Below are 20564 nucleotides of genomic sequence, written 5' to 3' on the forward strand. Positions count from 1 at the left end.
AAGAAGAAAGCCCATAGGGAAATCTCCGGGGACCTCTTTTAAATGCTGGCGGTGGGGAGCAAAGCCTTTCCCCCCCCTCCGGCCTTCAGAAGAGGTCCAGGAAGGCCGGCGGGGGCCGAAAGGCTTTGCTCCCCACCGCCAGCATTTTAAAAGCAGTCCGGGATAGCAGGGAAGCGCTTCCTGCTATCGCAGACGGCTTTTGAAGGCAGGCGGGGGGAGCAAAGACTTTGCTCCCCCCGCCTGCCTTCAAAAGCCGTCCGCGATAGCCTTCAAAAAAGCCGCGCTGCGTTTCTCCGCTCTCCCGGGAAGGCAGGCAGGGGGGAGCAAAGACTTTTGCCCCCCGCCGGCCTTCAGAAGAGGTCCAGGACCTCTTCTGAAGGCGGGCAGGGAGGAAAGTCTTTGCTCCCCCCGCCTGCCTTCAAAAACCGCCCACGCTCTCCCGGGAAAGTCCTCCGCTGTCCCGGGGCGATTTTAAAATGCCGCCCGCCAGCATTTTAAGATCGCCCCGGACAGCGGAGAAGTCCTCCGCTGTCCCGGGGTTTTTTAAAATGCTGTGGGTGGGAAGAAAAGCCCTTGCCCCCCCCCCCAGCCTTCAGAAGAGGTCGGGGGACAGACTGTCCCCGGACCTGGTCTGAAGGCGGTTTCCATAGGAACGCATTAATTGATTTTCAATGCATTCCTATGGGAAACCGTGCTTCGCAAGACGAAAAACTCACAAGAAGAAAAATTAATTTTGTCTTGCGAGGCACCACTGTATGTTATTGTTGTTGTTTAGTCATGTCCGACTTTTCATGACCCCCTGGATCAGAGCACGCCAGGCACTCCTGTCTTCCACTGCCTCCTGCAGTTTGGTCAAACTCATGCTGGTAGCTTCGAGAACACTGTCCAACCATCTCGTCCTTTGTCATCCCCTTCTCCTTGTGCCCTTAATCTTCCCCAACATCAGGGTCTTTTCCAGGGTGTCTTATCTTCTCATGAGGTGGCCAAAGTATTGGAGCCTCGCTGCTCCTGGTTGCATACTGGGGGGGGGGGGGAGCCGGAGGCCTTTCCCTTTCTTCGCTCTCTCCCTTTCCAGCCATGGGGGAGAGGATGGGGGACTACGCACGGGGCGGGTGCCACTTTGCCGTGCTCCGGGCATTGTTTGCCCCACACTCCTGACTGGATACTGTAAGGTCGTGAATATAAGCCGCACTTTAACTTTTCACGGTCGGAATTTGGGGGGAAAGTGAGGCTTATATTCCGACCAATACAGTAATAGTAATGTTGGCTGGGGCTGATCTAGACCTACAATATCAGGGCAACAGGTTCTTCACCATTGGCTTCGTCCCTCAGCACTCCTGTGGAGTTGTACAGTTCAGAGAAAGATCACTTGTGATGAGAAAGTATCTTTTGGGGGGTAAAGGTAAAGGGACTCCTGACCATTAGGCCCAGTCGTGACCGACTCTGGAGTTTGCTTTATTGGCCGAGGGAGCCGGCGTACAGCTTCCGGGTGATGTGGCCAACATGACTAAGCTGCTTCTGGCGAACCAGAGCAAGGGCATGGTGCAGCGTTTACCTTCCCTCTGGAGCGGTACCTATTTATCTACTTGTACTTTGACGTGCTTTCAAACTGCTAGGTTGGCAGGAGCTGGGACCAAGCAATGGGAGCTCACCCCGTCGCGGGGATTCAAACCACCGACCTTCTGATCGGCAAGTCCTAGGCTCTGTGGTTTAACCCACAGCAGGGGTACTCGTCCACTATTACTGACCTTCTCAGGACGGCAAGCTTCTAGGAAAGCCCTGGGTTCCTCCAAACACAATTTAAAACGACATGCAGAATTGTCATCAAGGTACTTTGTGATTAGCATCTGGTCCCCTGCCAACATTGTGTTTTGTTTTTCAGGTAGCGGCTCCAACCCCTTCCAGCATTTGGAAAAGAGTTCTGTCCTCCAGGAGGTATGACCTCACCTTTCTATACACCCCCCATTACAGGATTTCCCAAACTTGGATCTCCAGCTATTTTTGGACTTCAGTTCCCATCATCCCTGACCACAGGTCCTGCTAGCTAGGGATGATGGGAATTGTATTCCAAAAACAGCTGGAGATCCAAGTTTGAGAAACCCTGCCCTATAAGATCTCTTTTTTCGAAATCAAGTTTGGGATTTGCAGGCTAGAGTCTGTGGCTGTCTAGGGCTCTGATTCTTTGGGGGGGGGGCACTGTAGGTCCACTCAGTCTCTGCAACTTCCCTTTTTGTGACTGCCAAAGATGTGGTTGCACCTTCCTTTGGTGTGTCTGGAAGCACACACTCAACCCCAACCACCATGTTTCCTTAAAGAAAGGTGGCAGCCTGGGTACATGGGATGGATAAGAGGGCAGATCTATTCAGAGTGAACTAATTTACTTGAATCTTGGGCTTGGACATGTGAACCACAACAACGGGTGTGCCATGGGATCATCAGCCATAGGGATGATATATGGGTGTCAGAGAGCCTAGCCTTGTTTATTGCACCTTGGGCATCTCTATACAATTGGGGTGTTGCCTGTCTGCATAGTTTCTAAAATATCTTGGAACAGGGATAAGTGATGTGTGGTGCAAGAAACCTCCCCTTTCTTGGAGACTCTAGAAACTGCATCCTTAATATAAAAACATAACCTTGTGTGTGGAGACTTTGGGTCTTGGGTTATAACCTTGCATTGGCTGCTGAGCAGAGATGCTCTGAGGGCTCTTCCCAAAACTAGAAGCAAGACCTTGCCAAGTGAAGCTTTCTGGGTTTATCTGTGACTAGAGCTGCCTTCAGACCCAGAAGGAAACAGTGGGTTGTATCCAACAAAATAATACCATTAGTACAAGGGTTTCTCTGTGTGCAATTTCCCTTCCCTCTCCTCTTGCTCCAAATCTGCTCCAGAGGATTGGGGGAACCCCCAGAACAGATTCAGGGAAAGGAAAAGTTATTTTGTGCAGCCTGAGGTCCTTGCTGCATATTGGTTTCCCCCCATTTGGTTGAAAAGGAATTTTAGGAAACTTCAGAATGAAAATTCCTAATATCCGTCTTTGTTGACTGCACCATTCCTGTTCCTTTTGCATAGGCGCGTATCTTTAACGAGACCCCCATAAATCCAAGAAGATGCCTGCATATACTTACCAAGATCCTTTACTTGCTGAACCAGGTAAGTGCAGCTGCTTTGTGCAATTGAGTTGCAGCCTTTGGCCAATGAGGAAACTGTTAGAATTCCTGCTCCGTGATTGCAGTCATGGGATTTTTGTCTATCACATGACGTCGTATGTTTTGACTCCACAGAGTGGGAAGTGATGGAGACAGGATGTTTGTGTTACTGTGTTCCGTGTAGTGGGACTATTGTCCTTTGTTCTTTCTCTCTTTGCTGTCTGATGCTAGAGAGAGAGAGGGAGCCATGTTGCAGTGCTCCATGTGTGTTTATATGTACATAAAGTAGACTAGCCAAAATGCTGAGTTGCTGAGTTCTGTTACGCAAGCTTTGCAAACTCTGCGGATCCCTAAGTGTGCCGATGTCTGTTGGCATCGGTCGCTGTGATGTTCAGGCAGAAGAAAGCTTTTGAAACTCCCGAATGAAAGGCCTAACGTTCAGGGGTCCCTTTACCTTTTGCTTTACCGCTTGATATAGTAATGCTCTCTTAAGCAGTTCACACGAGAACAAGAACAATGCGAACCAGAATATTAATCATTTCCTAAAAACTAGGTAAAGAGAGAACAGCACTGTATATCACACATAAAACTGCACAGTTTATAAAACAAACTTGCTAATTAAGAAGAGTTCGGAAAGGCTAATGGGTGGTGGATGGGGAGGTCAAGGCTGGGGCTTGCCTGCATTGGCAGATGAGAATCAGGGTCACGTGGCAGAGAATCCCACTCAAGAGGCAGGCATTAGATCGTCCTGGGATCACCTGTGATGAGCATGGCTGAAAGTGATCTCTGGAGCTAAAAGCAGGTCTTAATGGAACATGGTCAGCTTTTCATATACGCTGGCTTAATTTTTGTCACATATTAATTCGCTTCTCTCTAGGGTGAACATTTTGGAACAACGGAAGCCACAGAGGCCTTCTTTGCAATGACAAGATTGTTTCAGTCAAATGATGTAAGTTCCCAGTGCTCCAGAAAAGGGGTTTCCCCTCTGCCTGTGTCTCTGGTTGCATGATGGGCAATGGAGGATTAAAAAAAATTAAAATTCTTGTGTGGGATGCAAAGCAGCTTCATGACAGAACATTTCTGAATTTTGCAGAAAAATGTAAAAAGCAGCAGTACAGATTAGGTGGCGGCGGGAATTTGCTTCTTTTTTCTTGTGCTGGGATCCAATGTAGATTCTTTGGGACCAGTGTTACATAGTTCCGGTAGCTGCTCTCAGTCACCAGTCTAGCTGCCGCTTTCTGGATTAGCTGTAGTTTCCGAGTCACCTTCAAATGTAGCCCCACGTAGAGCGCATTGCAGTAGTCCAAGCAGGAGATAACCAGCACATAAACCACTCTGGTGAGACAGTGCGCAGGCAGGCAGGATCACAGCCTGCATACCAGATGGAGCTGGTAGACAGCTGCCCTTGACACAGAATTAACCTGCACCTCCATGGACAGCTGTGAGTCCAAAATGCCCCCCAGGCTGGTCCTTCAGGGACACAGTTACCCCATTCAGGACCAGGGAGTTCCTCACACCCGCCTGCCCTCTGTTCTGCAGAAACAGTACTTCTGTCTTGTCAGGGTTCAACCTCAATCTGTTAGCTGCCATCCATCCTCCAACCACCTCCAGACACTCACACAGGACATTCACCGCCTTCACTGGTTCCGATTTAAAAGAGAGGTAGAGCTGGGTATTCTCATACCTTTGATGAAAGTTGGTGTTCCCATGGCTAACTTCCTGGGGGCGTGACAGTTACTGTTATCTTGCCCTTTCCACAGCAAACATTAAGGAGAATGTGTTACCTTACCATCAAAGAGATGGCCAACATTTCGGAGGATGTCATCATTGTCACTAGCAGGTACTGATGTTCTTGTTTCAATGAATGGTGACTCTCGAATCTTTCCGCAGGCATTTGGTTGAGTGTGGAGGATCTGGCTGCAGTCAGTAAGACTTAAGTCCCTCCTCTCATGTTAAGGTGTGAACTCTGTTTTGCCACCTCTAACTACCGTTTCACACACCATGCGGAAGCAGACTTGCCTTCGCCACTGATTGCCCCTTGTATTTGCTTCCTGATGAGTTGACTGACTGGTACAATATACGCCAGAGGCAGTCCCTCCAAACATTGAGGGACTCCAAATCCCATCAGCCCCACCTAGCATGGCCAGAGATAATGGGAGTTGCACTACAAGAACAACTGGAATGGTGCAGGTTTCACTTCCCTGATATTTGCAATTGCATCTTGGTCAAATGTAGACTTTACATTTTTACATGTGCAATTACAGCCTCAGGGGGGTGTATCTAAAAATATAGGTGAACATAAGCTGCTGTAGGGGTAGGAAGTGTCTCACATTTAAACTGACCTGCTAGTGCCAGACAAAAGTGTGGTTGCCCCATTTTGTATCAATTGAAGCCTCCAGGCTGCCCCAGAATTGAAGCCAAGTCCACCTGTTTTCTGCAAAAGGTCTGTTTTAACAGAAGCTTGCCTTAACTCTTCTAGCCTGACCAAAGACATGACTGGGAAAGAGGATGTGTACCGAGGCCCTGCCATCAGAGCCCTCTGTAGAATCACGGATGTAAGTATGAACTTCTTCAGCCATGAAAGGGGTCTCGCTGTACCCATTTTTAATGCCAGGTGTTCTCTCTTTAACATGCCTGGAATGATTTCCCCTGATCCCTGTCCTCCAAGCCATTTTTTCCTCAGTGACCACGTGCTCACTGTAACCATTTGTTTAAGTTTAGTGCTGTCGTGTTTTCCAGCAAATGGGTTGCAGTTGAATAATAACGTGATGATTACCATTATCCTGATGGTAACCTGGTCATCTGAGCTTTCATTGGCTGTTCCGCTCCCCCTATAGCTGTGTACAGACAGTAACAGGAGATTGCAGTTGCTCATGTAGAGCTCAGTCAGTTTTATGAATGGGGTACTAATGGGTTTTCTCACCCACACAAATATATGTACGTACCAAGCTTGGCACATTAGCCTGTGTTGCCTACTCACCGTAGTACTACAATTTTGCTCTTTAAGGAATGTTTCTCCTAAACGTTAAAACTTATTAAAACCAGCTAGGGTATAAATAATAAGTTGTTGCTGTTGCTGTCGCTGTCGCTGTTGCTGGTAACACCGCCTGGTGTTATTTTTAAACAATAAATGGTAAGAAAGGGTTAGGGGGTGATCCAGGAAGAATAGTGGGAGGCTATGAAAAGAGTGATGGGATAAAGTGCAGAGTCCAGAATCTTGACCTATTGAACGCTGGAGCTTTTTGCAGACACTTTCCATGCATGAGGTCTAGAAGCTTTTATTTTAAAATGGAAAGTGAGCTAGTTAGGAATCGATACCAGATATCAGGTTCTGCCTGAACTTTGAGAACAGAAGCAATCCCAAGAAGATAACATTTTCCGTATTGGTATCTCTGGCGTCTCTGTGTGTTGGTACCTCTTGTTCTTTCTCTCTCTCTGGATTCCCAGGGCACCATGCTGCAGGCCATTGAGAGGTACATGAAGCAAGCCATTGTGGACAAAGTCCCCAGTGTCTCCAGTTCAGCGCTGGTGTCCTCCTTAGTAAGTGAAGGGATCTCTTTGCTGTCGTCCGATTACCTTCAGGGACTGGGCAGACCCGAGCACCTCCGACTTGTCGATATCTTGGCGGCCAGGACACCTTCTGCATCTTTCTGTATTGGCTTGGCCATGTTGCGCACTGTCTTTTGCTTTCTGGGTTCTTCCTGCCCTGTCCAATTTTGCAGCAAAGTGCTTTGCTGGGAACCACTGACATTCTCAGTGCCTGGCTGGGATCCCCGCCACCGCCCTCCTCCCTTGCTCCGGCAGTAATTCCAATTCTCCCTTGCTGCCCCAGCTTTGCAGGATTTTAAAATACGATAAAAGCAAACTCTGAAAGAAAACGTTGCCGACTAGTTGCTAAACCTCCTTCTCCACAGTTTACATACGAAGCTGCCTTATACTGAGTTAGGCCCTTGGTCCATCTAGCTCAGTTCTTTCTACACTGACTGGCAGCACCTCTCCAGGGTTTCAGGCGGAAGACCTTCCCAGGCCTACCTGGAGATGCCAGGAATTGAACCTAGGACCTTCTGCATCCAAAGCAGATGCTCTACTGCTGAGCTACAGCTCTGGCATTCCCACCTTCGCCGCATCAAGCAGTTGGTCCCTTACCTTTCCCGCCCCGACCTGGCCACAGTGATCCATGCGACGGTCACCTCCAGGCTTGACTACTGTAATTCGCTCTACGTGGGGCTGCCCTTGAAGCTGTCCCAGAAACTCCAGCGGGTGCAGAATCCTGCAGCGAGGCTCCTCACGGGGTCTCTGCCATGGGAGCATATTCACCCAGTGCTTGTCCAGCTGTACTGGCTCCCGGTGGAGTACAGGGTCAGATTTAAGGTGCTGGTTTTGACTTTTAAAGCCCTTCACGGCCTAGGACCCTCGTACCTACAGGATCGCCTCTCCCAGTATGCCCCACGGAGAGCCTCAAGGTACATAAATAGCAACACCCTAGAGGTCCCGGGCCCTAAGGAAGTTAGATTAGCCTCAACCAGAGCCAGGGCCTTCTCAGCACTGGCTCCGGCCTGGTGGAACACTCTGTCTCTTGAGACCATGGCCCTGCAGGATCTGATCTCTTTCCGCAGGGCCTGTAAGACAGAGTTGTTCCACCTGGCCTTTGGCTCAGAATCAGTTTGATTCCCTCCCCCTTTTTCTTTTTCCTTTCTCCTCCTATGATGAGATTGCTCCCTAATTGTTTTAATATTGTATCTTAATCTTTTAAATTGTATTTTAATCAACTTGTTTTTATTATTGGTTGTTAGCCGCCCTGAGCCCGGTCTTGGCTGGGGAGGGCGGGGTATAAATAAAAAATTTTTATTATTTTTATTAATAATAATAATACTGGGTTTGCTAGTGTGGTGCCTAGAATTGCCCTGGTGTCTGTGAAGCCTCTGAACTGGCCCCATATTATTACAGTCATACCTCATGTTACGTTTGCTTCATGTTACGTTCTTTCAGGTTACGTCCCACGGCGACCTGGAAGTACTGGAAAGGGTTACTTCCAGGTTTTGCTTCATGCGCAGATGTGCAAAATTACATCATGCGCAGAAGCGGCGATTCGCAACCCGCGCATGCGCAGACGCACCACTGCGGGTTGCGCTCTTTTCATGTTGCGAACGGGCCTCCGGAACGGATCCCATTCGCAACCAGAGGTACCACTGTATTAATAATAATTTTATTATTTATACCCTGCCCATATGGCTGGGTTGCACCAGCCACTCTGGGCAGCCTCCAACATATATAAATGACACGCAGCGGAAGTGTGCTGGGCCCATAACCTGATGTGCAGTGTAAATTAATAATGCAGAGTTTTAGAGAATAAAAGCTTTACTGAGTTAAAATAAACTTCATAAACAACATGGTTCCAAACAGTTTGACTGAGATTACATACTGACTCTGCTCACAGCTGAGGCAGACTGACTCTGACTGAAAACTTACAGAGAGCACAGAGAGAAACTGGCTGCTAAGTCACATGTCAGAGTGATTTAACAGTTAGCAGTTAGGCCTGAATAACTTTGGTAGGCCCAAATGATTGTGCAGTCCCAGCACTTCCCAGCCTGCTTTGCTGCTTCTGCTCTAATGTGTCTTTGTCACATGACAATAAAAGCATAATTTAAAAACTTTCCTGTACAGGGCTGCCTTCAGCTGTGTAGTTCAGTTGTGTAGTTCTTTATCTCCTTGACATCTGATGGGAGGGTGCCGCTGCTGAGAAGGCTCTCTGCCTCTCCACTCTCCCCATAAAGTTGAAAAGGGAACTTGGAAGAGGGACGCTTTCCCCCACTTCCTCTTTCAGCTCTATGTGCTTTTTGAAGGTCGGGTGCATCTCCTGCTTTTGGGACGGCAGCAGGCAAATGACCTGCTCCAGAAAAGTCTTCCTATAGCGTAATCGTTGTCCTTCTGATCTCTTCAGCCACAGTAATATGCTACTGGGTTTAAACTACCTGCTAAACCGGTTGGTACCACTAAACTTGGTTGGTAGACTGGCCAAGACAGGAGCAGGGCTAGTATTATTGATTCTCGGCCATTATTTCCAGCACATGATGAAGATCAACTATGATGTGGTCAAACGGTGGATCAATGAAGCCCAGGAAGCCGCTTCCAGTGACAACATCATGGTGCAGGTACGATGCTCCCACCTTCCTTGACTACATGCTTTTAGCACTGCAGGTGGTTTGAATTGGCTTTGTGCAGTTGTAATACATGATGTGGTTAAATAACAGAAACACTTCCCCACCACGTCCAGAGGAAGACTTTGCATTAGTCTGCTGCAGCAAGTACAGTCGTATCTTGGTTTTCAAACGCCTTGGTGCTCTGACGTTTTGGCTTCCGAACGCCCCAAACCCAGAAGTGACTGTTGCGGTTTGCGAACTATTTTTGGAAGCCGAAAATCGAACAGGGCTTCCGATTGGCTTCAGGAGCTTCCTGCAGCCAATCAGAAGCCGCGTTTCGGTTTCCGAACATTTTGGAAGTCAAACGGACTTCCGCAACAGATTCCAAGGTATGACTGTATTCCTGCGGCACCTTGAAGATTATAACACATTATAGCATAAGCTTTTGTGGATTGAGCCTATTTTTTTATTTAAGTACTTCAGAGTAGCTTCATTTGAAAAAGCAATCATATTTAGTTATATTTAGCACAACAGTAATCATGGATTTATTTCCCCCCCCCCCCCAATTATTTCCCCCCTGACCTGCCAGTACCATGCCTTAGGGCTGCTCTACCACCTTCGGAAGAACGACCGCCTCGGTGTTTCCAAGATGCTGAATAAATTCACTAAATCTGGGTTGAAATCCCAGTTTGCATACTGCATGCTGATTCGGATCGCCAGCCGGCTGCTGAAAGAGTCTGAGGAGGGGTAAGCCTGTTTGTTTGCCAGGGCTTTTAGCAGAACAGCTGTACTCAATTCCTGCAGCACCGTAAAGGTGCAAATAGAGTCCATTTCAGACTTTCTCTCTATGGCTTCAAGGTCCTCAGGAGATATTGAAGCTGCTGGGTAGCGTTGGGCTCAGGGCTGCATGTGAGATTGTAGCTGCAATTTCACGGCAACCTGGGATTGTAGCTGCAATTTCGGAGATCAGCAGCTCTCAATTCTGACAAATCCATAAAGGCAGTTTCCTTTTTCTCTGGCAGGCATGACAACCCGCTGTTTGATTTCATTGAAAGCTGCCTGCGGAACAAACACGAGATGGTCATTTATGAGGCTGCCTCCGCCATCATCCATCTCCCAAACTGTACAGCCAGGGAACTGGCACCGGCAGTCTCAGGTGAGCTTCAGGAAGGCATGACATTCGCCAAGAGCAGTTTCCCCCCATCCTGGTTCCCTCCAGATGTTTTGGACTACAACTCCCATCAGCCTCGCAGGGGCTGATGGGAGTTGTAGTCCAAAACCTTGGAAGATCGGGTGAGGCTGATATGGCAAGCATTTCCAAAGGGCAGAAATGGCTGCTGGCTACTGTGGGAGAACGAATTTCAAGTGTCTTTCAGCTTGCTCTCATCTGCCTAAAGTTGGAAGGGGCTGAGATTGTTGCTCCTTCTGTCCTAGCGCTGGCTGCTCTGGCTTGCGCTCATGCTCAGCAGTTGCTAGGAACTGGCCCAGCAATTCTCAACCTGTGGGTCCCCAGATGTTGTTGGTCAATAATAATAATAATAATAATAATAATAATAATTTATTATTTATACCCCGCCATCTGGCTGAGTTTCCCCAGCCACTCTGGGTGGCTCCCAATCAAGTGTTAAAAACAATACAGCATTAAATGTTAAGAACTTCACTGAACAGGGCTGCCTTCAGATGTCTTTTAAAGATAGGATAGGTGCTTATTTCCTGTACATCTGGTGTTCCACAGGGTGGGCGCCACTACCGAGAAGGCCCTCTGCCTGGTTCCCTGTAACCTCACTTCTCGCAATGAGGGAACCGCCAGAAGGCCCTCAGCACTGGATCTCAGTGTCCGGGCTGAACGATGGGGGTGGAGACGCTCCTTCAGGTATACTGGACCGAGGCAGTTTAGGGCTTTCAAGGTCAGCACCAACACTTTGAATTGTGCTCGGAAACGTACTGGGAGCCAATGTAGGTCTTTCAGGACCGGTGTTAATGTGGTCCTGGCGGCCACTCCCAGTCACCAGTCTAGCTGCCACATTCTGGATTAATTGCAGTTTCTGGGTCACCTTCAAAGGTAGCCCCACGTAGAGCGCGTTGCAGTAGTCCAAGCGGGAGATAACTAGAGCATGCACCACTCTGGTGAGACAGTCTGCGGGTAGGTAGGGTCTCATCCTGCGTACCAGGTGGAGCTGGTGGACAGCTGCCCTGGACACAGAATGGACCTGCGCCTCCATGGACAGCTGTGAGTCCAAAATGACTCCCAGGCTGCGCACCTGGTCCTTCAGGGGCACAGTTGCCCCATTTAGGACCAGGGAGTCCTCCACACCTGCCTGCCCCCTGTCCCCCCAAAACAGTACTTCTGTCTTGTCAGGATTCAACCTCAATCTGTTAGCCGCCATCCATTCTCCCATCACATACAACTCCCATACAACTCCCATCACCCCTAAGCTCTGGCCTTGCTAGCTAGGGGTGATGGGAGTTGTAGTTCAACAACATCTTGGGGACCCACAGGTTGAGAAGGGCTGCCCTAGGACCTGGGCACACAGAGCGGTAAAAGTTCCTGGGATTGTGCCCTCACATGTGAATTCCTTTTCGTTTCAGTGCTCCAGCTTTTCTGTAGTTCTCCCAAGCCTGTCCTGAGATACGCCGCAGTCAGGACCCTCAATAAGGTAAGCATTTCCAAGGCACTTTGCACATCCTAGAATTATCCAAAACAGGTGACTTGTCAGACTTCTCCAGTGGGTTTTTACTGTTTTCCTCCCCCTCCCTGCAAGGTGAGAAGGGGGCAGTGGGCCTGTCGCTGGTCTTTGTGGGCAGGGCAGGAAATTCGTGACCCAGAAACCTCTAGGACAGGTCCTGGGTAACTACTGTATTTTTTGCTCTATAGGACGCACTTTTCCCCCTCCAAAAATTAAGGGGAAATGTGTGTTCGTCCTATGGAGCAAATGCAGGCTCCTTGGCTTCAGCGATAGCAACGCGAAGCCTCCGAAACGCAGAGGGAGCGCTCCCTCCGCGCTCCGGAGGCTTTGCATTGCTTTCGCTGAAGCCTGGAGAGCAAGAGGCGTCGGTGCGCACCAACCCCTCTTGCTCTCCAGGCTTCAGGGATAGCCACCTGAAGCCTTCGGAGCGCAGCGCGAGTTCCCGCTGCATTCTGGAGGCTTCAGGTTCCTTTCGCTAAAGCCGGGAGAGTCTTGCTCTCCCGGCTTCAGCAAAAGGAACCCGAAGCCTGCGGTGCGCAGCGGGAACTTGCGCTGCGCTCTGAAGGCTTCAGGGATAGCCGCGGTCAGCCCCTCCGGCAGGGAGAGGCTGACGCAGCCTGTATGCTGCTCTTTGGGGCTGGGGGGGGGGAATAAGATTTTTTCCCCTTGATTTCCCCCTCTAAAAACTAGGTGCGCCCTATCGTCCGGTGCGCCTTATGGAGCGAAAAATACGGTATGCTGCTTATGCAAGCCAAAATACTATGTAAAATCCAGCAGTTTCAAAAGAGAACACAGAGGTGTGCAATTCTTGAGAATCAAGAGAAGCTGGTCTCAGCAGCGGGTGTCTCAGCTTCCTATTCACTGGACCCCTGAACCGCTGCTGTACGATTCTTCCATTCTGTAAGTTGTTCTGGGTTGCCAACGTCCGACTGCCCTTCCAGGTGGCGATGAAGCACCCGTCGGCAGTAACCGCCTGCAATTTGGACCTGGAAAACCTGATCACGGATTCGAACCGCAGCATTGCCACCCTGGCCATCACCACCCTCCTGAAGACGGGGAGCGAGAGCAGCGTGGACAGGCTCATGAAGCAGATCTCGTCCTTTGTGTCCGAGATCTCGGACGAGTTTAAGGTGAGGCGATTTCCTGTCTGCCCTTCGGCCTGCAGAGTTCTTAGGCGGAAGGAGTTCCTAGCTGGCAGGGCGACCTTCGTCTCCCTGGGGTTGGGCAGCGGTCCTGGGCTAGGTGAGGACAGGAATCAAAGCTTTTCAGAATCTACAATAAGAGAACACTTGTAGTTTGTGAGCCTAGCCAACATTCAGCATTAAACAAAACCAAGGATCGTTTGGGAACCAGAATACAGTGGAACCTCAGAAGCCCAATGCCTGTAAACTCAAACATTTTGGCTCCCGAACAATCAAAAACTGGAAGTGATTTTTGTGGTTTTCGAATGATTTTTGGAAGCTGTATGTCTTCTGCGGCTTCCGATTGGCTGCGGGACGCTCCTGCAGCCAATCGGAAGCCGCGCCTTGGAAGTCGAACATTTTGGAAGTTGAATGGACTTCCGGAACGGATTCCGTTCGACTTCCAAGGTACGACTGTATTGTTTTTGTTTTATGAAATCATTTATTTCCTGCCATTCAGCCCTCGCAAGGCCAAAGTGGGGCAAAGTGGAATCAAGGCTGTCCATGGCCTGTAGAGATCTTTGCTGGATTGCAGGTACTGATGCCCTTCTCTCAAACCTTGTGCTGCTCTTGCCTTAACAGGTGGTGGTGGTCCAAGCCATCAGTGCCCTGTGCCAGAAGTACCCGCGGAAACACAGCGTCATGATGACCTTCCTCTCCAACATGCTCCGGGATGATGTAGGTTGTGTTGCCTGCAAAGCATATCAGCATCACGCTCATATTTTGGTGAAATACAGTTAGTGTATCCAGTAGCAGTTTTCATGCAAGCTAAAAGTTTGCTCTTGATGTGAAGTTGCCACAGTGTGACGTTGATCCAGCATTTCTGTATCGTGTGTCTTTTCCCAAAGAGGCCTCCGTGCTCAGATTGGAGGAAGCTCACATCCTTGAGACCTTCTGCTTTTGGTATAAGCCTAGGACAGGGGATGGTTGTGGTGGAGATTAATACGTAGGGCTTGTGGCCAGAGCAAACATACTAGCCTTTGAACGATCTGAAAATCAAGGATGTTTGTTTTAGTCCCTGTAAAGTTTCATTTTTTCCTGGTTATCTATTACACTTATCTGCTGCACAAGAACAAAGGAATTTAGATACTGTTTCACCATGGACAGCTAAAAGTCCAAGAAGCCTGCCCCCCCCCCCGTGTGTGTGTGTGTGTGTGTGTGTGTGTGTGTGTGTGTGTCATTGTTGTTAGCACAGTTGAAACTCAGTATTCAGAGCCTGCAAGTTGCTGGCAAAGAAAAATATTCTGTGCTAGTAAACCTCAGATCTTTGCCTTTGGGAGCATGTTCAATGCAGAAATGATGGGTAAACGTTGCATTGTGGCATTTTTACTTGTGATAAATATGATGGTGGGAACTGGGCTTTCAGAGGCCGTTCCAGACCATCCCTCTCCCTAGTCACTTCCTCTGGCACTTGTGGCTGGTCACAGTTGGCTCACATACCCTATTTCTGTTTTGGGACTCGTTTCTACAACTTAGAATCGGCCAAACAACACTTGACAGATTTTGGTCACCTCGTTGGTTTGGCACATGGACAAAAAAATGACAGGAAGTTTTTTTTAAAAACCCCCAGTGAATTTAGTTTTGCCTCCTTCTCATTCATTTTTGTCATTCTTTTTTCTATCTGTTAGGGCAAGAATTTCTCTGCTCTTTTTGTTTGATTCCGCCCGAGGACCCTCTTGCCCCCTTGTTTCCATTAAAAAAAACAAACCCCATTGTGAACAGCAAGTTGCTCTTGCCCTTGCAGATGTGGGAAATCCCGAAGAGGGTGTCTGTAAAGTGTGTTCCTCAGTTGATTAAGTGCATTTGGGAATAGGATCTAAGCAGGATGGATGGATGTCTGAGCTAGGCTGGTCTTCCAAGCCCCCTTTGACTCGTGCATTTGGGAATAGGATCTAAGCAGGGTGGACGGATGTCTGAGCTAGGCTGGTTTTCCAAGCCCCCTTTGACTCGTGCCTTTCCGCCCCCTCCGCAGGGTGGCTTTGAGTACAAGCGAGCCATTGTCGACTGCATCATCAGCATCATCGAGGAGAACCCAGAGAGCAAGGAATCCGGCTTGGCCCACCTCTGCGAGTTCATTGAAGACTGCGAGCACACGGTGCTGGCCACAAAGATCCTCCACCTGCTGGGCAAGGAAGGGCCCAGGACCCCCTCCCCTTCCAAGTACATCCGATTCATTTTCAACAGGGTGGTGCTGGAAAATGAAGCTGTGAGGGCCGGTGAGTTGGCAGGCTCCAGACCTGTCTTTGCTACGTAGCCAAGAAGGGGAAGGGAGCAGGTCTTCCCGGGGGAGGCTGCCGTGAATGGGGCCTTTGGGTCCGTCTGGCTTCATCCCAGAGTTGAATACGTGCCCCAGATCCTTTAGCTTAGCAAGACTGTTTGTAGGAGGCCCAGGTACTGCTGTGTAAAGATAAGCTTGGCTTTTTGTTGGGAAGGCTAAGGGAGCAAGATGCCAAGCTTCAGTCGTGAATCTTAAAGGTGAGTAGTTGTTGCTGTCGTTTATTAGATTTATATACAGTGGTACCTCGGGATGCGAACTGGATCTGTTCCAGAGCCCTGTTAGCATCCCGAACACAATGTAAGACGTGTCTGCATGTGTGTGGGTTGCATTCCGCCGCTTCCGCACATGCGCGTGACATCATTTTGACCGTCTGCGCATGCGTGAGCAGTGAAACCCGGAAGTAATGCACTCCGTTACTTCCCGGTTGCCGCAGAGCGCAACCCAAAAGCCCTCAACCTGAAGCGTATTTATCCCGAGGTATGACGCGGGTGGCGCTGTGGGTTAAACCACAGAGCCTAGGCCTTGCCGATCAGAAGGTCAGCAGTTCAAATCCCCACGATGGGGTGAGCGCCCGTTGCTCGGTCCCTGCTCCTGCCAACCTAGCAGTTTGAAAGCATGTCAAAGTGCAAGTAGATAAATAGGTACCACTCTGGCGGGAAGGTAAACGGCGTTTCCGTGCGCTGCTCTGGTTCGCCAGAAGCGGCTTAGTCCTGCTGGCCACATGACCCGGAAGCTGTACACCGGCTCCCTCGGCCAATAAAGCGAGATGAGCGCCGCAACCCCAGAGTCGGCCCCTGATGGTCAGGGGTCCCTTTACCTTCACCTTTATGACTGTACCACCCTTCATCAAATGATCTCAGGGCGGTTCACAAGATAAAAACACAATAAATAGTTAATACCAAAGCAACAAAACAAAACCTGGCGCCTAAAGATATGTAATGAAAGTGGCAGGCGAGCAGTCCTCGGGAGAGCATCCCGCAAACAGGGAGCCACTGCAGAAAAGGCCCTGTTCTCGTGTTGCCACCCTCTGGACCTCTCAAGGAGGAGGCACATGAAGAAGGGCCTCAGATGATGAACACAGAGTCCGGGTTGGTTTATATGAGGAAAGGCGGTCCTCGAGGTATTAAGTGTGCAAGCATATGGGGAGAGACCTAAAGCAACCACAGGATAATAACATACTGATCCAGGTAAGCATCAGCAAGAATTTGAGGAAGACAAAATCAGCAATGCTTCTGAATACTAGTTGATGGAAACCACAGGAGGGAAGAATGCTCTTGTCCTCAAATCCTGCTTGCAGGTTTCCCACAGGCATGTGGTTGGCCACTGTGAGAACAGGATGCTGGACTAGCCATTGGCCTCATCCAGCAGCCAGGCTGTTCTTACATTCCTATGCAAACTCCCAGTGCAGAGGCAATCTACCTGGATTACTGGGTTATCAGAGGTATTCAGCCACTGTGAGAAGAGGATGCGGGACTTGATGGGCCATTGGCCTGATCCAGCAGGCTCTTCTTATGTTCTTATACAAGTGAGAGAAGTCTTGGAGGCAACCTGGTCCAAGCTTGCTTTAAATAAACAGGAATAGTGGGTGCTGCCAGAGTGGAACATGCTCTAGTTATCTCCCACTTGGACTACTGCAATGCGCTCTATGTGGGGCTACCATTGAAGGTGACCCAGAAACTGCAACTAATCCAGAATGCGGCAGCTAGACTGGTGACTGGGAGTGGCCGCCGGGACCACATAACACTGGTCTTGAAAAACCTACAGTACGTTTCCGAGCACAATTCAAAGTGTTGGTACTGACCTTTAAAGCCCTAAACGGCCTCGGCCCAGTATATCTGAAGCAGTGTCTCCACCCCCATTGTTCTGCCCAGACACTGAGGTCCAGCGCCAAGGGCCTTCAGGCGGTTCCCTCCCTGTGAGAAGTGAGGTTACAGGGAACCAGGCCGAGGGCCTTCTCGGTGGTGGCACCTGCCCTGTGGAACACCCTCCCACCAGATGTCAAAGAGAAAAACAACTACCAGACTTTTAGAAGACATCTGAAGGCAGCCCTGTTTAGGGAAGCTTGTAATGTTTAATAGGTTATTGTATTTTAGTGTTCTGTTGGAAGCCGCCCAGCGTGGCTGGGGAAACCCAGCCAGATGGGCGGGGTATTATTATTATTATTATTATTATTATTATTATTATTATTATTAACAACAACAAAACAACAACAACAACAACAACAATAATAATAATAATAATAATAATAATAAAATTATACTAAGTCCATCTAGCTCCATATTGTCTGCAGTGACTGGCAATGGCTTTCCAGCATTTTAGATGAGAGTCTCTACCTGCATACCTTCTTCAGGAAAAGCAGATGGCCTCCTTCAGAGCTACAACCCTTCCCCACTTTTGCTTCCCTTTACATACAGACTCTGTTTTCTTCTGCAGCTGCCGTCAGTGCATTGGCAAAGTTTGGGGCCCAGAATGAGAACCTCCTTCCCAGTGTCTTGGTGCTCTTGCAGAGGTGAGTTAAAAGCCAGGGAAGAGACTTTCAAAGCAGGTTCTTTCCTGTCCCTTGAGCGTTGGGCTCCATTGTGGCATCTTGGAAACACCCATATAAGGAGCTGTTTGCCCTCTTGGGCATCCGCCAGGGCTGAACTGAACTGCGGTAGAAAGCAGGCATCTTAATTCACCTTTAATTCACTTTTGATTTATTAAAAAAAAAATATCAAAAAAAATCAGCTGCCATAAAGATAAATATAGTTTTGCCGTAATACTGCAAAACTATATCCAGCTCTAGGTGGAAATTCGAAAAGCTGGTAAGAAAAGGGAGGTGAAAACTCTTCCATGTATAGGTGTAGAAAAAGGGGGTGGGATTCTTGCTGGAAGTTTAGTAGGCTTGACTGTGGAGCCCCACCCTCATCAGTGTTTTGGCCACACCTACTTAGCAAGCCACTCCCCCAACTTTGGCCCAGCCCTTTCTTCAAAACTACAAAGTAGAAAAGGGAGTTGAGCTCTCAACCACCAAAGCTTGCCTTCCCACTCTCTTCGAACCTGTGATGCAGCTGTAATTCCTGAATTGCAAGGGGCTGGACTAGATGGGCTTTGGGGGTCCCTTCCAACTCTACAGTCCTATGACTCAGGGTTATCAGGGCTCTGCATGTGGACCTGGGTCCCAGCCCCTCTCTCTTTTGTAAACAAGGACTACCCTCAGCATCTGAGAACACACACTTAAAACAAAATTAAAAAATTCCTTCCAGTAGCACCTTAGAGACCAGCTAAGTTTGTTTTTGGTATGAGCTTTCATGTGCATACACACTTTTTCAGATACACTGAAACAGAAGTCACCAGACCCTTACATATAGTGAGAGGGTGAGAAGGGGTATTACTTGGAAGGGTGGTGGGAATGGGTGATTGGCTGATAGGTGTGGTAAACCTGTTGACGACTGTTAACTGCAGTTGGTCTTACAGGAAAAAGCAAGGGGTGAGATGGCTAAAAATAGCTTTATCGTGTATAATGAGATAAGAATCCAATGTCTCTATTCAGACCAGGTCTCTTCATGGTTTTAAGTTTGGTAAAAGTAAAGGTAAAGGGACCCCTGACCATTAGGTCCAGTCGTGACTGACTCTGGGGTTGCGGCGCTCATCTCACTTTATTGGCCGAGGGAGCCGGCGTACAGCTTCCGGGTCATGTGGCCAGCAGGACTAAGCTGCTTCTGGCGAACCAGAGCAGCGCACGGAAACGCCGTTTACTTTCCCGCCGGAGCGGTACCTATTTATCTACTTGTACTTTGACGTGCTTTCAAACTGCTAGATGGGCAGGAGCAGGGACCGAGCAACGGGCACTCACCTTGTCGCGGTTATTCGAACCGCCAACCTTCTGATCGGCAAGTCCTAGGCTCTGGGGTTTAACCCACAGCGCCGCCCGCGTCCCTTTAAGTTTGGTAATAAGTTGCAATTCAGCAACTTCTCTTCCCAGTCTATATCTGAAATTCTTTTGTAATAAGACAGCTGCTTTGAAATCTTGTATAGAATGTCCTGGGAGATTGAATTGTTCTCCTACTGGTTTCTCTGTCTTGTGATTCCTGATGTCTGGCAGTGGCCATCCCCCCTTCACCAGCCTTCAAGAGCTTTCTCTCCTCCTTTGCCATGCAGGTGCATGATGGACAGCGACGACGAGGTCCGCGACCGAGCAACCTTCTACCTGAACGTGCTGCAGCAGAGGCAGCTGGCTCTGAACGCTGCATACATCTTTAACGGTTGGTGCCGGTTGGGAAGGGCGGATCTGCACCTGCGAGTCCTGAAAGAATGGGATGGGGGGAACAGGGGCCGTTGGTTAAGAACTGGAGACCTTTGCAGGATATCCAGGGAATTGCCACACCTCTAGGGACTGCTCTGGACAATGGCTAAAGCTCTGGTGTTGGGTATGTCTATTGGCCCTTCCCCACCCTTGATGCTCCTGCAAGCAAATTGGACCTCTGAGCCCCACGTGATCCTTCCTTGAACACCTTTCACCCCTCCCTCTTTGCAGGCTTGACCGTCTCCATTCCCGGCATGGAAAAGGCCCTACACCAGTACACCCTGGAGCCCACGGAGAAGCCTTTTGACATGAGGTCCGTGCCTCTGGCCACTGCCCCCACCTTTGAGCAGAAAGCAGGTAATGGGGCAAAAACAGGCTTAAGGGGGGAGGTCTTCTGCTCCAGATGCGGAACCCCACTGCCTTTTGTTGTTGTTGTTTAGTTGTTTAGTCGTGTCCGACTCTTCGTGACCCCCTGGACCAGAGCACACCAGGCACTCCTGTCTTCCACTGCTTCCCGCAGTTTGGTCAAACTCATGCTGGTAGCTTCGAGAACACTGTCCCACCATCTCGTCCTCCGTCGTCCCCTTCTCCTTGTGCCCTTCATCTTTCCCAACATCAGGGTCTTTTCCAGGGAGCTTCAGGATCTGTCCTTCCCGTGAGCACTCAGGGCGGATTTCCTTCAGAATGGAGAGGTTTGATCTTCTTGCAGTCCATGGGACTCTCAAGAGTCTCCTCCAGCACCATAATTCAAAAGCATCCATTCTTCGGCAATCAGCCTTCTTTATGGTCCAGCTCTCACTTCCATACATCACTACTGGGAAAACCATAGCTTGAACTATACAGTGGTAC

General features: G+C 49.2%; 1 protein-coding gene and 1 non-coding gene across 3 annotated transcripts in view; one reads left to right on the forward strand and one right to left on the reverse strand.

The window, feature by feature from the left end:
- Positions 1–20564, forward strand: part of COPG2 (coat protein complex I subunit gamma 2) — a 35057-nt gene that overhangs the window by 4016 nt on the left and 10477 nt on the right. For both annotated transcript variants that reach the window (XM_028746031.2, XM_028746030.2), the window contains exons 2-17: positions 1883–1935; positions 3068–3148; positions 4022–4093; positions 4905–4984; positions 5624–5699; positions 6592–6684; positions 9210–9296; positions 9874–10031; positions 10307–10440; positions 11874–11941; positions 12913–13101; positions 13735–13830; positions 15125–15368; positions 17864–17939; positions 19571–19674; positions 19947–20072. In XM_028746031.2, the coding sequence (XP_028601864.2) occupies positions 1883–1935; positions 3068–3148; positions 4022–4093; positions 4905–4984; positions 5624–5699; positions 6592–6684; positions 9210–9296; positions 9874–10031; positions 10307–10440; positions 11874–11941; positions 12913–13101; positions 13735–13830; positions 15125–15368; positions 17864–17939; positions 19571–19674; positions 19947–20072 (1737 nt within the window). The remainder of the gene's footprint in view (positions 1–1882; positions 1936–3067; positions 3149–4021; positions 4094–4904; positions 4985–5623; positions 5700–6591; positions 6685–9209; positions 9297–9873; positions 10032–10306; positions 10441–11873; positions 11942–12912; positions 13102–13734; positions 13831–15124; positions 15369–17863; positions 17940–19570; positions 19675–19946; positions 20073–20564) is intronic.
- On the reverse strand, positions 7178–7246 carry TRNAP-UGG (transfer RNA proline (anticodon UGG)). Its single transcript has one exon. It is a non-coding gene; the product is annotated as a tRNA-Pro (tRNA).

Source organism: Podarcis muralis, chromosome 10 (assembly GCF_964188315.1).
Source record: "Podarcis muralis chromosome 10, rPodMur119.hap1.1, whole genome shotgun sequence".
NCBI classification, from domain to species: domain Eukaryota; kingdom Metazoa; phylum Chordata; class Lepidosauria; order Squamata; family Lacertidae; genus Podarcis; species Podarcis muralis.